Raw genomic sequence first — 17,801 nt, 5'->3', positions numbered from 1 at the left:
TCATTGGAAACACATACTCATATATTCTTATTTGGTCTCATGCGTTCACTCAAGATGGTATAGCAGATTTATGAGAGTGTTAAAAAATAATCTTAAAATTTTTGATTATGAGAAGTTATGTATGCACAAAGACATGGAATTAGGGATTTCCATTTTTGGCCATTTGCAAAACATTATAAAGGTGTTTATTGGAGTGCTTTTCAGCATTAGTTGTAAAATTATCATAGCTTTTTAAAAAATAAATACATTTTAATCTATTTTATCCTATTTATATTTTATTACTATAGAACTTTTTTCTCTCACGTGGTTTGAATTTTCAATTTAGTAATAACTAGTTGGTTAATTTAACACACAATAATTGTGTTTTGAGTTAGAAAGGAAATTTTTGTTCTGATGCAAGAAGCAGAACAAAAATTTCCTTTCTAACTCAAAACACAGTTGCATCACTCCTTGCATCAGTTCATACCAGAAAAGTCAGGTTTTGCATTTCATACCACAAAAATGTGTGGTACTTTGTTTAAATAAGTGAGTTCTTGGCTCGACTAACATTTTAGTCATGTAGAGATCTGGTGACTGTACTGCTAATCGCAGTCATTTACAAGTTAGCTTGTCACATATTTGAATCTATTTCTTTTTCCTCTACTAAATAACAGTAACAGTACTTCACAGGTTAAGTATCAAATAAAAGGCTCCTAGTGATATGTTCTGGGTTTCTTTTACAAAATTCCTTTCTGTAGTTGTTAATTTTATTACCCCAAAGATAAATACTTCATCATTTTATTTCACTAATTTGGAAGAAACTCGGGTCATCTCTGTCACAAAAGAGACCTAGCTAATTACAACTGTTCCTTGTAAGTATTTAATTGTCAGCAACTATTTGAGTTCCAATTTTGGTTTAGGTACTTTAAATAATTAAAATCACAAAAAAGGATATAGGTATAATAAATATTTAATATATAAACAATAAAACTGTGTGGAACATAAATATAAAGATAAAAGTAGGCTGGGAAAAATATTTGTAATAAATATATAAACCCTGTCTGTATTATATGAGGAACATTTGCAGGTAGATAAGAAAATCAAGATCCCAAAGGTTAATATACACAAAAGTAGGTACATACTATTAATGTAAGATGCAATACAATCAGAAAACATGCAGAGAATAATGTTCTATCTTGCCAATAATCAAATAAATGAAGAGAAAAATATCACCAAGGCACACTAAATTAGCTATTAAATTCACAAAAATTTAAAACATTCCAAACCTTATACCATCTGTCAGAATGTATTCCAAAAAAATAAAATAGTTAAATGTAGAAAATGAGACCACGAAAGCCTAACTATGACTCAAAATTTAGAAGATATAAAAAGCAAAGATGATAAGAGAAATGACAAATTGGCAACATTTGCCATTTGTATCACAAAGGGATAATCTCCCTAATTTTTTTTTTTTTTTTTTTAAAGAGACAGAGTCTTGCCCTGTTTGCCCAGGCTGATCTCAAACTCCTAAACTTCAAGCCATCCTCCTGCCTTGGCCTCCCAAAGTCCTGGGACCACGGGTATGAGCCACTTACCACACCCTGCCTAATATTTAAAGAGCGATTATGAAATGAGGAAAAAAAGAGATCATCAATCCAATAGATATGGCAAAAGATATGCAAAAATGTACCACAGAAAAGGAATTATATATGGCTTTTGAACATATGAAAGGAGATTCAGCCTCACTCATAATAAGACAAAGGAAATGAAGACACTGATGTACCATTTTTCACCAAATTGGCAAAAATCTAGTAACAATGGTACTAAAAGTAACATTCTCAAAAAATGAATTAAAATCATGACATTGCTGTTTATTGCCTTATTCTGTTATAAAATAGTAAAGACTTACAGAAGAGCCAAGCAGGTAAAAAGATGTTGTATCTAGGGCCCTAAGCAATGCTGACTTTATATGGTAAGTGCTCTAAACAGAGAATTTGGTACGAGAGGACAAGTTTAGGGAAAGCTTCATAGAGTTAGAATGTATAAACATGGGTCCTGGTCTGTGGTCAGTGGGACAGGCAAAGATCTCCCTAGATTGTTGGTATGTTGCCTTATTAGTTTGTAGAATATTCTTCTTTTGCTCTTACTGGTGCCCCTAACTTCATGATTTCATTTATTTATATATATTACCTATCTTTAGATTTCAGAAACATTTCAAGGAGAAACTATGGATAAACATTAAAGATCTTCTTCACCTTACAGCTTTTGTCAGAGTAATACTTCATAATCTGTTAATTACATATGGCTTTTCCAAATTCATTACTTTGTTCTTCCTTCCTTTTATTACCTGAGATGTAATTTTTCTACTGTAGCAGTCTTAGCCTTACTGCACATTCATCAATTTTATTATATTGGTAGGAAGTAACCTTGCTATTGTCCCTAGGACTTATTAAATATAACTACTTCCACTAATAAAAGTGAGTGATCTTATACTATCTGACATTCTAATCAGTAAACTTATGTCCTTTTTCTATAAATAGATTTAACATTTAAGTGTATCTAAATGGAGTTAACTTGAAGGTTTTTGGCAAGTATTTCTACATGATATAAGACATTCCAGAATTGCATAATCTCTTACATATAATACAAAGTAAAACTGAAATTTTACATTTTTGTATGAAATTTTCAGAAAAATAATCTGTGGCATTTAAAAAATTACAGTCTCTGTTATTAAACCCAAATAGGGATATTTTTCTTCATGTAAGATTCCCAAGCAAAAAGGATAGTGAAAATAAATTATTTCCCAATAGATCATTTTGCTCTGGTCAATAATTCAACTTTCTTGGGTAACAAAACTGTAAAATAAAAACTTCTAAAGAGCAATTTTAAAGATTGCTGGAGAGTAATTTTTTAAGTTTATGCTGAACAGATATTAGTGGGCAAAGATATCTCATATTGTAGAATGCTTTATTAGAAAATAATGTGTTCTAAATATGCTTATGGTTGTCACTGAGCAAAAACTTAAAACTTATTTACCAGTTACTATATAGGACATATAGAAGATAGGGTCTTTTCACTTAGTAGAAGGTCACCATCATTAATTTTACAACTGATGATTTTATAATAGGTCCTTCTGGTTCTTCGTGGTCATTATCAAAGTATAATGCATTGAAGATATGGCCTGTACAAAGGCAGAACAGGGATCTTAATTAGAATTCTGACAAGCCCACTCCAATAAAATGATGAGATTATTTGTAATTGATGTCACAATCAATTACCATTTAGTTCATCATGAGCATTCTAATAGGTCTGGCCTTGGTATTGGCCCCAGGATGTTGCTGAGTGAGTGCCTGCCCTGCTTATGCTGTTACTGAGACGTAAGGGCACATTTTCAGTCAGCATCCTAATGACCTCTTTTGAAGTCTATTAAATTAATGACCCTGTCACACTGTTTTGGTCTCTTATAACCTCATTTTGGGGTTTGTATAACAAATTAATGTTTGGGAACCACATGACAAAAAAAGATAGGTCTTTTAAAAAGTTGAAACCTTGGATATTTAGTAAAAATTATTTTATTATGCAAGAAATAAAGGCAAAAATGCAAATCTTAGAATTTGTATTATCTGATAAAAGGGGTATTTACATTTACCCCTACCTCTAAATGACATGCTTGTAAATTATAGTACCCAAATTAGGTTTTATCTTTTTTAAAGGGGCTGCTTTTCTTCTCTAATTCTAGGTGCCAACAGGTCATGTTTGGTTAGAAGGTGATAATCTACAGAATTCTACAGATTCAAGGTACTATGGACCTATTCCATATGGACTAATAAGAGGACGAATCTTCTTTAAGGTACCATTTTATGCTTAAAGTGTAGGCCTTATTCTCTGAGCTTGAAAAAAAAAGTTTCTCTCAAAATGAACTTTGAAATTTTCAGGCTGTCAGTTCACTTAACTGTTGCACTGACTACATTTTATGAACATGGTGGTCTTTAATAGTTATATTCAAAACACTATTCCCCCCCTTCCTTCAGCTCCCCTAGGGATAATAATAAAGTGTAAACTACCTTAGCTATACCCTAAGAAACCTTTAATTTGAATTTCCAAAAATCAAATTCTTTTACAATTTCTACAATCATCTTCATACCCTGGGGATATTTTAATAAGTATGTGCAGAACTGCAGTCTAGGTTCAAACTACCTGTAATGCAGGGATACCCCAGTTAAGTACAGTGAGTCATGGACTTATGTGGTTACAGTGAATGCATGATTCTTAGGGAAGGTTATTGTTTTCACTGGCTCCTCCTTTTTATCACAAGCAGTACGGAGAAAAACTGACATAAATACATGGGACTGTTGGATAATTTATAGGATTCTTTACATTTAAACAGATGCCACATTCAGGTACTTAAAACCTAAACACTTCTAAGTTGAAGGTGTATAATTCACTCTTATGAGAGGGTAGTCAAACACAGACATTCATATATTCATACATATATATTCATACACTAAATGAACACATATAGTTTCTTATGTAATATTTGAATGTTCCAAACTTTAGAGTTTAAATATATATATGCATAGAAGTTGATTTTCTAAAGTCTTATTTTGATGCAGATAATTTTATTCTTGACTGACAAGGACAAAGTGTTTTAATATATGACAGAGAAAAGGGATGAATAGAAAAAAGGAATATGATGATGATATAACATTACTTTCATTAATTGTCTACAACCACATTTTTATTTTACAGATTTGGCCTCTGAGTGATTTTGGATTTCTACGTGACAGCCCTAATGGCCAGAGATTTTCTGATGATTAGCAAAAATATATTTTTATGACTTGATTATTGTCTCCTGTTCAAGTGAATTTATTACTGCCGTTGAAACCATGTACTTAATAAACTATTTGCTATTCATTTTTAGTTATTTTTAATTGTTAAATGTAAAAAATAAGCAACACACTGTGCGAGCTACATTAGTTCAAAATATTTGTGGGAGGGGGGACCTGGATGACTACCTCACTTTTGAATTCTTTAAGAGGTATAATGAAAATAATCTACTCTTCTAAAGTATGCCTCATACTTCAGCTACAGTTACAAAAGTCAGAGTAGTAACTCTTTTTTATTTATAAATCCAATCTAACAATGCCAAGAGTTAGACTTAGACTTAAAAAACTGCTAAGTTACATGCTTAGCCCACTCACTTGAAGTAAAAATGTTTCAGTGATCCTGTAAAGCTGTGGTCCCCAACCCCCAGGCCACAGACTGGTAGCAGTTTATGGCCTGTTAGGATCCAAGCTGCACAGCAGAGGGTGAGTGGCAGACAAGCGAGTGAAGCTTCTTCTGTATTTACAGCTACTCCCCATCACTCGCATCACCACATAAGCTCCGCCTGCTGTCATATCAGCAGGGGCATTAGAGAGTCTCATAGGAGCACAAACTTTAGTGTAAACTGCACATTTGAGGGATCTAGGTTGTGAGCTCCTTATGAGATTCTAATGCCTGATCTGAGGTGGAGCTGAGGCAGTGGCACTAGTGCTGGGGAGCAGCTGCAAATACAGATTATCATTAGCAGAGAGGTTTAGCTGCACAATAAATGTAATGCGCCTGAATCAGCCCGAAGCTCCCCCCCCCCCCCCCCCCCCCCGCAGCATCTGTGGGAAAACTGTCCTCCATGAAACCAGTCTGTAGTGCCAAAAAGGTTGGGGACCATTGCCATAAAGCGTCCCTGGGCTTTAAATGAGTTCTGACTTATACTGTATGTGGAATATTGAATCATAAAAAAATAAATCTTTAAGGAATATGCCATCTGTAGTCTGCTATAGTCAATAATACATTATATAATTACATTTAATCATCCCATACCATTTATTCATAAGTGTACGCATTAATGCTATATCTTAATAAAAGCAATGTACCAATTTCATTTTTTTAAAAAGCTTCCATTTCCTAAATTACATTTAAAGTTGGATATGACAGTGTTCACGAACTTTGAAAATATAGCGCAAAGACTGGAGTCAAGTCTTCTGACTCAAAAGCTATCTTTCTTTCTGCTCTGTTAACTCTGAAATAACCTCATCAATATCCACTTTGAGCCTTCTTCATTATGGAACCACTGACCTTACATTATTCACAAGAGATTCTAATTTAATTCTAATGACCCTACAATTTGAGATAGATGTACAACACCCCTATAAATTTAGCATCTAGAAACATCTGTTAGATCAGAAACTTAGTAACGATAAAGGAATATGATGATACTGCTACCCACTAAAAGAGGAGATATGCTCGTTAGGAAACAGAAAATTCTTATTTTGTATCAAGGAAAAATGAAATAATAATAAGTTCTTTGTTTTTTTTTCTTTTTTGATTTATTTTTCTCTTTCTAATATCTTTTTTTTTTTTCTCTTGCTCCTCCATGAGTTGGAAATAGTAAGTTCTTACATGGGAATTTTCACTAAATACAATTTATAATTCAAGTCCATTTTGTGGCAACCTGTAAATATTAATACATATAAATAACTAAATTAATTTTCTATTAATCTAAGGTGGTCTCTGCCTGACAATCTTATATTTTCTTTACAAATATTATAGTAGGGCTGACAAAAAAAAAAAATACATTTCCTTGAATCGACAAAGCCCAAAGGCCTCTCCTCATCATGTCTGAATACAAAGTTAAATGATTCCCAGTAGTGAACAATTTTTAGTTTTAATGAAGGACTTCTACAATTAGTGAACATGTATCACAAGAAATCAAGTTAACTTCTTCTGCTTCATCCTTGGAAACACTGTATTTTCCACCACATCGGCAACTCAGAGAAAAAGAGTGATCATCTGCAAAGAAAACAAAATAATGCTTCAAACACAAGTAACTATTTCACTAACACCCTTAAAAATGCAAAGTTCATTCCACAGAAATTGCAAAATGAAAGAAAGAAGCTCAAAAAAGATAAAAAGTATTTAAAGGAGAATTGGAAAAAAAATTCTTGCAGAGGGGCAGGGCTTCTAAAAATTATCTACCAAAGAATCATTTTAGAGGAGATGAACAAGCTATGAATCAATAGTCCAAAGATTTCGTGGGGAGAGGGAATGGTCTGAAGCAACTTATGAAATTCATTTGGAAGTTTTCTGTTTTCTTAGGATTCATGTAAATTTCACATTTTTCTCAACAATGTATTTGTCTAAAACATTACAGTAAAGGAAAAAGAAAAACACCCCTACTTGTCCACCGTTAAGGAACATTATGCTTTTGCCTGGAGTCTGTCCTTTACAGAAAACTCTGCTAACTTGACTATTTGTCAAGTTCAACATCTGGATACTTTCTGTTCTGGTATCATGCAATTTCAAGAATCCTGACTTATATATATAAACATAACACTATGGGTTCTCCCGTCCCTGTGGGGTGTGTGTGTGTGTGTGTGTGTGTGTATTTGTTTGTTTGGTGTTTACGAATGATATATGAACCAACAAGAAAATACTGAAGTGAGATGCCCAAAGGAGGCAATATGGTGTAACATTTAGACTCTAATGGTGGGAATTTTAAGTCTATTATCTTCCTAGGAAGTTGAAATTCTTTTGTCCTTTGAAAGAATCTCTGATCCACTGGTCATTTACTGTCTCTGAGAAGTGACTGTGAAAGAAAAACAACTTATCAATCACATCATCTATTTTACCACTATCATAATCTATCATAATTTTTTATCAGAGATAAGAAGTTTTTATCAAAGAACTCATGATTTCCTACAAATATCTTCATTTGGTTCTCAAACTCGATTAATATTTAGATCTTATTATATATAGTAATAAGAAGAAAAAGAAAATTTCAACTGCCTTATACTTGCTTTCTATCAAATTTAGCCTTGGAAAAATTAGCAAATAAATAAGCCAACTTTGGTTTTCTTATTCAGTAAGGAAAACATGAATTCATTCACCTAATCCTGCTTTTTATTCTTCACAATGCCTTCTTTCTCTATCTATAATGAAAAATAATTTAATCTTGAATTCAAAATACAAACATTTTTCCTAAGCCAACTTACACATACTAGAGTATGTTTTCAAAGTGAATTGTTTTATTATTAAATTGCCTAAAAGTGTACATATTCTAACCATCGATTTTCCTTAAGCTTACTCTACCCTTCTTGTTTTTTACCACCTCAGTGAACAGTGAGAAACAATCTGAGGTGACATGTGCTTGGTAAATGACACTGAGGACACCATGGGCTACTGTGGAGTTTTGTCATAGATGACTCCAAATGTTAATAATGCTCACTAAAAATTCATATCTTGTTAAAATTTCTTCTTCTATTATTATTTTACCATCAAGCTTTTAACAAACTAATATTTTTACAGAAATCATCATTTTAGATACACTGAATGAAGACCAACAAAATGATCAAGTTATATGAGAGACTAACTGTAAGGTTAGCTTCAATCCCTCAACAGTTCACGCATGCCTTTTAAGCATAATAAAATGTACTGTCCTTTGATCAAGCAGCTGACAATTTGGCTATGTCTACAATGTAAGGTTTCATCAACTTTTTTCCTGTTCTGGATCTTCACCTTCCAAGGCTATTCTGAAAATGATCCTGAAGGAATCTTTAAACAATTTTTTCTTGCCCATTTGATTACACTTTTTATTTAACTTCCTCTGCCAAAACTGCTCTTTTCAACTGCAAAAAAAATTTTCGTTCAAAACATCTGTAGTTAGTTTTAAAATATTTCTGCAAGAATAATGGCTTCGTTTAGCTGTTCTCAGTATTTTCTCTCATGAAGATAAGGATTATTTCCACCTTTACAATTATAAAAACCCTTAATCTAAATAAGTATCTTTGGGTATTCTGTACTTTTAAGATTAACTGTGTCTGCTTATAACTGATTCATTGACTATGGTTGGGATCTTCTATATCTTCTTTACTGTCAGGTTTACTTTAGGGAGTCCCGGGGACATTAACACATTTATGATAACTTTTGATGATTTCATGTTGTACGTTTCCTTTAACATGTTAGCATTTCCACTTGTATCAGAAAGCCCACGTATTTACTGACTGAACAGATGCTTGAAACACCAATCCATATTCTTAATTTAAAATAAAATCTTAAAATTATTAACTTTATTTTTAAAAGTTTAATAAAGGAAAAATTATAAAAACCAGTTTTCACTATTTTTACATTTTAAGGACTCGTTACTAAATATATCAGCCATATCAACTACAGCAAGAATGAATTTGTTTAATTAAGAAGTTAAATACATATAAACACACAAATACATACTGATTGATAAGGAGATAAACTATACTTTTGAGAAATATATTTAGTTTGGCAGGTCTCCCTGAAAAATTACATGTTCTAGTCAGTCCTTTCCTCAAACTAGCAGTGACAGCCTGTGTCGCTAGTGTATTGTTTTCACAGCAGCTCTTCCTATTCACTCTTAGGAGACTATCACCACCAGTGGGAGCCCAGTTACACAAAACCTCAACTTTTCCAATTATTCACTGCAAATAAGAATTTCCACTTTAGGATTTCATTTGGGTGGTTGGAGGCAGAATGGTCCCCTAGGCAAAAAGAATCATTCCCCTCCGTTAATATGGCTTGTGACTCACTTCTTAAGAGCACTAAGTTAAGAATCTGCCATTAAAAACAACAAAAAGTTGTTTTCAGATGGCTGTTTATCTTCTATCCATCCATACTCATTAGTAAATTTTTATAAACCTTTAGGGAATTTGTACCCCAGGGTGAACAATAGAGTTAATAGGGTTAAGAGTATATAAAAATTCAAGGAAATAGTAAGATTTTCTTCGTTTGCCCAGAGAAACAAGGAAGTATGGTACTTATGGCTTCCATTTAGAAAAGGATGTTTTCCCAATTTGATGGTGTCTAACCAGAAAAACTCAAGGAACTATCACAAAACTAGGGAAATTAAACTAGATTTAAGTTGTAAATTTTTAATAACAGAAAAGGGAGAATGATGGATCAAGGGGCACTGACAGATTTTTCTTTTCCTCCTAAGAGACAAACAAAAAGTGAGAGTAAAATAAAAATCAAGCCCCCAAGTAGAAGAGTATAACATCAAAAGCCCTGCCCTGATAGTTTATGATCCCATATAAAGAGAAAATAAAAATTCTAATAGGAATTCATCTCAACATAAAGAAGAATGGAAAAAAGTATCTTCTTTGACTTTATTTACCACACTACTCAGAGAGTACTGCAAAAACAAAAATAGTAAAAACGAAACAAACAAAAAACCCCTTATGAAACCTTATGCACCTCACATCTAATTAGGATAGAAAACAACTGGAAATGAGTTGTATAGCGAGACATCAGTAAAGCTAAGAATGAAACAAAAATATTCCAAACAGAAACACAGATACATATGGAAAACCAAGCTATTACTTCTTTTTCAAATTTCCAAATATCCTGAGGTTTTTTTTTCTTGTTATATTAATAGAAAATTCCTAATATTTTTCTTCACTGTAGTCAAGAAAAAAAAAAGTTCCAACCTTCATTCCAAGACATTTCTTCAAGATATATTTGAGCATCTACTGGTCCCATATTTCTTAGATCATCTTCTGTAAAATATAAAACAAGACATTTAATTTTAATACTTTAATTGCAACCATGAAGAATGCTGAGAAGGCAACTCCAGCCTGGTCACTATAATTCTAATTTACCTACCATTTAAAAACTTAGTTTAGTACTTTTAACAGAAGTGTTAAGGCTACCTGATGTCAGCTGACTGAAAAATTTAGAACATATTGCTCCTTATAAACTTTAATAGTCAACATCTGTCCCATTTTCATAAATATGCAACATGCAAAAGAAAGAAGTTGATTTTGATGATTCTTTGCTATCAACTAGTGACCTCTATTTTGTGAGAGACAGGAAAATTTTTTGTCAGATAAACCATATCTGTAGTTAAGCAGGCAAAGTGAAGTTAGGTAAAAATAACTGTATCTGAACCTTAGTTATGATATTTTGCTAGCTTTTTTAACCTTAAGTGATTCAGGTTTTTTCATCTCTAAGACAGGCGTTACCTCTTTCTTACCTACTTCATGAAGGTTGCTGTTGACTGAATTGTGTCCCCCCATAATTCCCATGTTGATGCCCTAACCCACAATGTGACTGTACTTGAAGACAGGCTTTTAAGAGGTAATTAAAGTTAAATGAGGTCGTAAGAGTGGGGTCCTAATCCCTTAGGACTGGTGGCCTTATAAGAAGAGGAAGAGAGAAAGAGCTCTCCACACACAGGAGAAAGGCCATGTGAGGGCACACTGAGGAGGAGGCTGTCTATACAGCCAGAAGAGCCCTCATCAGACACTGAATCAACCAGCACCTCAATCTTGGACTTTCCAGCCTCCTGAACTGTGAGAAATACATTTTGTTTAAGCTATTCCATCTACGGCATTTTGTTATAGCAGCTCAAGCAGACTAACAGAAAGGTGTTCTTCCAATCAAATGAGATCAGGCTGAAAGTGCTTTAAAGTATAAAGGTCTACCCAAATGTAAGGGGCTATCAGTCAGTCATTTGACTTTTAATGGCTTATAACAGAATAATAAGTAACTTAAAGGGAAAATCATTTTAATATTTCAGTAACCCCACCACACAACCATATTGTGTTGACGTTCCATTGCTGTTTCCTGGGCCAAAGTTTTGCTACAGATGGAAGGTCCAAGGAAGCCTGTAATTCCACCTAAATTTACTAAGAGTGTGGTCCAGGTAGTAGAAGCATCGACTCTACACATGCCCAAGTGTTCTTTGGGACAAAGAGGCAAATATAGGTGGGGAGCACTTATCTTTTTTAATGGCATGCTACATTTCCTGTATGCTTGTATTGTTCTTCTAGAAGTCAATGCTTTAAAAAAAAAAAAAAACAACCTATTAAAATCTACTCCCCACTCCAATGAAATTTTCTTTAGCTGTCTCACTAGGCTCTTGTTCACTTGCTAAGAATGCTTCTCTTTGTTCTGTGTGTGAATGCCTCCTATTTAATTATATTTAATAACTGCCTGTTCAAAATTTATTGGTGAGTTACATAATTTTAAAATAGATGAAAAGATTATACAATATTTTGAACTCACCATGGTTTTCTATTAAGTTATGTTGAATATTATACCACTTCATATTTACTGGGTGCTAACAGTCTATTAGACTGTCCCTAAAATCCAAAGGATAAAGACTTTGCCAGTGGTCAGAGATAGTTCCTCCATCTTTGTAATGTCCACTGAAGTTTTTAACAGCAGGCTAAGTCATTTCTAAGCAAAACAAAACAATTTAATTTCTACATTCTACATAAAGTATACTTGGCTATATGTTATTCAGTTATTTCTTCTGTATAAAACTTCATCTTTTTTATTTTGAATACTTTAATTTCAGAACAAAATAAACCAAAAAACCAAAATACAGAACATTTCAATCTCCCTGTCAAATCAATCTCCCTGTCAAATTAGGGAGGGAATGGGGCTTGAGGCCCTTGTTTCCTGCTTTAGACACAGGACAGGAGAGAAAAGTAAACACTAGACATCAGCAGAGGGAGCCAGTTGGGACAGGGCCAGTCATGGTGCTATGGGAGCCATGGGGACATTATATACAGGGTACAGATTTATTCCTAATTTAAAAAAAAATTCTATCTAAAAGTCAAATGGATGGGAAAATAATCTTACCATGTTTTAATTTCTTATTCAAAAGGATCAGGGTAGCTTGCTAGGATGGGGAGATTAAACACTGTTTTAGATTTGAGGAATAGGGGTAATTGGCATTTAACAGATCTTGTTTAGGAGAATAACAGGTGTAATTAGTTTGTAACCAAGTTGCCTATATTCCAGGGTATCTTATAGATATATCTTAAGTAATTTTGAAATCAATTAAAGCAAATCAGACAAGGCAGAGATAATGACAAGACGAATCAACTTTTTAAATCTAACCTAACTTGTAATATATTAATAGTACAAAAAGACAATCTATCCATATATGTCCATTATGCCATTTTAATTTAAAAATAATAAATGAGAAATAACTTGCAAACATAACTGCCAGGCAAGTCAGCTTCCTATTGTTCTGCTTCTCTACTGAGAAGCTATTGTTATTCTCACACAGTTACTACTTCATGTTCAACCCTTTCTATTATTCTACCTACTCAAAAAAGTAGCTTTTACATTATTTGTTTTCCTCATCTCTGTGCACAGGAACTTTAGAGTAGCTACCTATTTCTTGGTTGAAAGAGTAACTTAGACCATATCTCATGGTAAATGGGAAAACAGAACACAGAAATTGTTAGTCCCTTGCCCAAGGTCAGAGTTAAAAGGAGGATATTAAAATATTCTCATGTTCTGTGGTTGTCTAAACATCTGTATAGTGTGACCTGATTATTCAGTACCAAGGGCACATATTCCAGTTTTCTGTGGGGATTCTGGTTTTAAAAATCAGTATCTGACACAAAAGAGAACATACTGTAAGATTACCCATTATATGAAATATAACTGGCAAAATTACCCTTGGGTGTTAGGGGGGAGGGGAGAGTGAGTGGTGACTGGAAGAAGTCACAAGGGGCCTTCCGGTTAATGGGTGTGTTCACTGTGAAAATCCATGAAGCTGCATACACTTAGATTTGTGTACTTCTCTGTATGGATGTTATACTTCAATAAAAAGTTTTAAAGGTAAAGTGTTGAGACTCTAATGGCTACATTTTTTAATGGAAATAAGGAAAGAAAAGTTAAGGGAATAAAGAGACTCTTAAGAAAATGTGCATTCTTTGAAAGTCAGTAATCTAACAACTTCTGAAAAAGGCTCAGGGTGATTAACTCAGGGGAAAATTGGATCCCTGGAGAACTGTATAATGAGCAGACGGGGTACATTCAAGTAAAAGGTAAATCTAAATGTGGGCGGTGGGGGGTGAGCAAGATCCTTTGTTGAGAGGCAGGTGTCCAGGGATGGGCAACAGCAAATTCCTTCCCCCCCAACCCAGCCCCACTACAATTACAAGGAAGAAGCACAAACAAATCAATGTTTTTTTTTTCTTTTTAAACAATGATCTCTGCTTGTCCACCATTGTGGTTATAATTAGAAAACTTAATTCTTCCCCATCCCCTAAAGTAACTCACAGGAACCCTGTAATTAGCTTTGATAATTGTCTACTAATCAGGGATGGCATTTTCAAAGCAAGTAAGTTAATTTTCTTTTGTAGTAATACATATTACAAATATTTTGCTCATTGTAATGAAACATTTTAATAGGTATCCAGAAACACAAATCTTATCTCAAAGTTCTCCTGTTAACATGACACTATTAAAAATGTTGAGAAAAGATAAATAAACTAACTTTGAGATGAATTAAAGAAACAGATCCAAGATTCTAAACCTGGAATCTTTGCTATAGAATGGTAATAAAAACATATATACAGAGAGAGAGAACCCCCAAACAAAAAAAACCCATGGCCATTTGGAAGAAAAAGCACTGCCTGGCATTTGGTGTACTCCATCTTGAGTCCAATGACACTACATGACTCCTGATTCTTTTGAAGTAAATGGGTCCAACTTTTTCTAAGGGATCTAGGAACACTAAGGTCTGTTCACACCCTGTTCTGTACTCAAAAGCTTAGCTAAATATGGAGACAAGAAAAACTTCCAATTTACTTACATACAGAAATCAGTTCATTATAGTAAAAGAGCAGTTCTGGAGGAATAAAATGATAAAATCAAATAATTTATGTGGTTACTTGAAAAAGAATCTTTCAACCTTTAGAAGTATAGGCCCTTCTGACCTTGTGTTCTATTGGATTTGTCTGACAACAAGAGGTAAAAGAATTCTGTGGCTCCATTGTCTCAACAGTGGGATCTAAGAAAACACTGGCAAGACTCATCAGAGAGGTTTATGAGCCTGCAATTCAAAGAGATTAAAAGGAAAATCTACGGAGATTCTTTCACACTGAAGAATAACATTAAATAACTATTAGCAGCTTGGTTCAGTAAAGCTTACTAGAGCTCTCGCTGGGTCATTCACAGCTTTCTAAAAGAGGAAAGGTTTTTTCAGCTCCATTTGGGAATCAATAAATATTTCTCACTTCTTACAAGACAATGGAATTCCAGTCTTTTAAAACTTCCTAATGATAGTAAAATTTCTAAAACAACTCTTTGTTTAATGTCTAAATAATTACACTTCCTAATCCCAGGAAACCTTTTCTATCTGTAGCTACAATTTAAAAAAAAAAAAAAGAAGTAAAAATAAAAAATAAATAACAGCAACAAAAAGCTACAGGGGAGAGGAATTTAACTTTATTCATTACGGCCAAGACATTTAGAAGTCTTATTCAACCCAATACTGGCCAAAAGATCAAGTCCATCTGCAGCTCTGTCCATACTATTCATGTGTGGCAAAGTCATGTTATTCACATGAACATCACATCCCCCAAATGCTCTCATTTTGCAAGTAACCCACAGTATTTATTTTCATGGCATTTCAAATGCTTAAAGTTTATTTAAAGCTTGAAGACATCTGTGTATGTAAGTTAAAAGCAAACAGCAGTGTTTTCCTTTAGGTCTTACGTAGTATCTTGCTGTCTTAAAACCAAGTAACTTAAACAATCGCCTTATTCTTAAAAATCATTTCACTATATGTAATTAAATTTTTCATATAGGAAGTAACTTGAAAGTAATCAGTTTTCTTGTCTTTAACGTATCTGTGCTCTTGGAAAAGTCTCTACTTTGATAAGAGATTGAGAAGCAGGCAACATTTAATTAGAAACCTGTTCATTAAGTCACAAAGCCCTATAATCTTTTCCCAGATGAAATTAAAGAGTCACAATTCCATACTGAAGAATAACTATAAACTTGGAGATTATGAACTTGAAGAACTGTAGAGCTTTTGTAAACTGGCTATAAACTCAGTGCTATTGAAAGGTACCAAGTGAAACCCGGAAACTGAATTCCTTCTGTTTCACTAGAGAACAGGTATAGCAGCAGTAGAAGTAGGCCTGGCCTCTTGTTCCAAACCTCAAAAATGCCTCATCCCTGATTATTTGGAACTGAAAATAGTACATTGTGTACAACCTATAAAACTTGGAAGAGTAGCACAGTGATTCAAAGTTTTTTTTTTCTTTGAATCCCCCCCATCAACTACTAGCTATGTGACCTTAGTCAAATTACTTAGCCTATCTGAGCCTTAGACTCAACTCTCTAGGAAATAGATATTAATATCTTCCTCACACAGTTGTTAAATAATGTTTAAAATAAAATTACCACTGTCCTAGTGCTTGGTAAATGACAGCTATTTTAACTGTTACTATCTCATACTTGTGTTGAACTGTCTACACCAGACCATAAGAAAATTACTAAAAACCAATCTATTATTAGTGGGGGCGGGGGGAGGGGGTGGTGGCGGGAAGCTTCAAGTACCACAGTATAGAAAGGCAGCAACTCTTGACTTTGGACTTAAAACAGTGTTATGAAGTTTGATGTACTTTGCTATGTAGGTCCCACTAAAACTGACCAATTATTATCAAAGTTATAGTCTATACAGTTTTTTAGTCCTTCCAAAGTATCAAACACAGAACCAAAAAGATAGGAACTAGAGAAAAAAAAAATTCAAAATAATTAAATTTGTGAATTAAATTCAGAAGGTAGAAATAAATGATGATGGATTAAATATCAGGGAAGGCTTTGGAGCATGGTGGGGACCAGGGGTAGGGGAAATGGAATGACTTGAGTTGGATCTGAACAAAGAATAAGAATCAGAATGGGAGGGTGGTTCTGAGTAAAGATAAACACCATAAGTAGATGTGTCTGGGAGCCCCTAACTGAACCAGAGGAGAAAATTTACATTATGTTTGCAAAAGGTAATGAAGTTGGAAAAAGTAACAGGTGCAAGCTTAAAAGCTTCTGTCCCATTTAAATTCCAGGTGAATGGGTAAGTGTTGTGTTGGGAGGGAGTAGAGTTATTATATAAAGGTTCTTAAATAGAGGAGTGAGAATAAAGAAAGCTAGATCAATCAAAATGTAAAGGACTGTGGGAGAAGGCAGCAGTAAAGAATGGAAGGCCAATTAGCAGCTTTGGAAATAATCTGGGTATGTGTTATAATCTGGGGATGGACTACTGTGGTAGCTGTGAGAATCAAAAGATCAAGTAGGAAAAAAAACATTAAAAAAGAAGAAATGTCAACTGACATTTCTGATTCATTGGTTGTAAATAGAGCAAAGTAGAAGTAACCAGAGTGTAATATGAAACCAAGGTTTCAAGTCTGAGGGAAAATACAAGCAATGAAAAAGATGACCCAAGTCCTGATTTTGGACCCACTGATTTCAACTAAGTCAAGTAAGCAAGTAGAAATTGGGAGAGAAGTTAAAGTTGGAAACAAAAACTTGCTAAAATCCTACACTTCTCCATTATTAAATCAGAACTCCCAACTGTGTTTAAGTAATATATCAGAATTACAACTATAATCTTGTCCATAGCTTTCTATAGCATTATTTGAAACTAGCCAAATTTTTACTCAAAATCAATGAGAAATGGTCTTAAAATACATTTTAATTGCAAAAACAATTACTTGCATTCAAGTAAAAGTAATAAAAACTGTGAGTAGTCATCTTCTGTGACAAATAAGTTGAGGCAGGGGGACTCTCACAGAAAGTTCTATCTATACTCACTTCTTGCTCTCAAGATAAAGCCAGTCCCAGACTGTCCAGATGGATTTTCTGCATCATTTCACATACTTACTTTTCTCAGAAATAGTCACCAAAAAAACATACCCCCTGATGCTTATCTTCGAGTTTTACCCGAAGCAAATTTTTACAGCCAATTTTAAAATTCCTAAAATCAAATGGAAATACTAACATGACCA

General features: G+C 33.7%; 2 protein-coding genes across 12 annotated transcripts in view; one reads left to right on the top strand and one right to left on the bottom strand.

Annotated features, from left to right (window-relative positions):
* Nucleotides 1–4,893, top strand: part of IMMP1L (inner mitochondrial membrane peptidase subunit 1) — a 66,996-nt gene extending 62,103 nt beyond the window's left edge. For all 10 annotated transcript variants that reach the window (XM_045557724.1, XM_045557720.1, XM_045557727.1 and 7 more), the window contains 2 exons: nt 3,719–3,829; nt 4,729–4,893. In XM_045557724.1, the coding sequence (XP_045413680.1) occupies nt 3,719–3,829; nt 4,729–4,797 (180 nt within the window). In that variant the 3' untranslated portion in view covers nt 4,798–4,893. The remainder of the gene's footprint in view (nt 1–3,718; nt 3,830–4,728) is intronic.
* Nucleotides 4,894–6,666: 1,773 nt separating this feature from the next.
* The window catches only part of DNAJC24 (DnaJ heat shock protein family (Hsp40) member C24), a 49,958-nt gene continuing 38,823 nt past the window's right edge, over nt 6,667–17,801 (bottom strand). For both annotated transcript variants that reach the window (XM_045557718.1, XM_045557717.1), the window contains exons 4-5: nt 10,473–10,541; nt 6,667–6,810 (exon numbers count right to left, since the gene is read on the bottom strand). In XM_045557718.1, coding sequence (XP_045413674.1) covers nt 6,686–6,810; nt 10,473–10,541 — 194 coding nt within the window. In that variant the 3' untranslated portion in view covers nt 6,667–6,685. The remainder of the gene's footprint in view (nt 6,811–10,472; nt 10,542–17,801) is intronic.

Source organism: Lemur catta, chromosome 7 (assembly GCF_020740605.2).
Source record: "Lemur catta isolate mLemCat1 chromosome 7, mLemCat1.pri, whole genome shotgun sequence".
NCBI classification, from domain to species: domain Eukaryota; kingdom Metazoa; phylum Chordata; class Mammalia; order Primates; family Lemuridae; genus Lemur; species Lemur catta.
The sequence above is the reverse complement of the archived record's forward strand: the minus strand, read 5'-3'. Positions and strand labels throughout refer to the sequence as shown.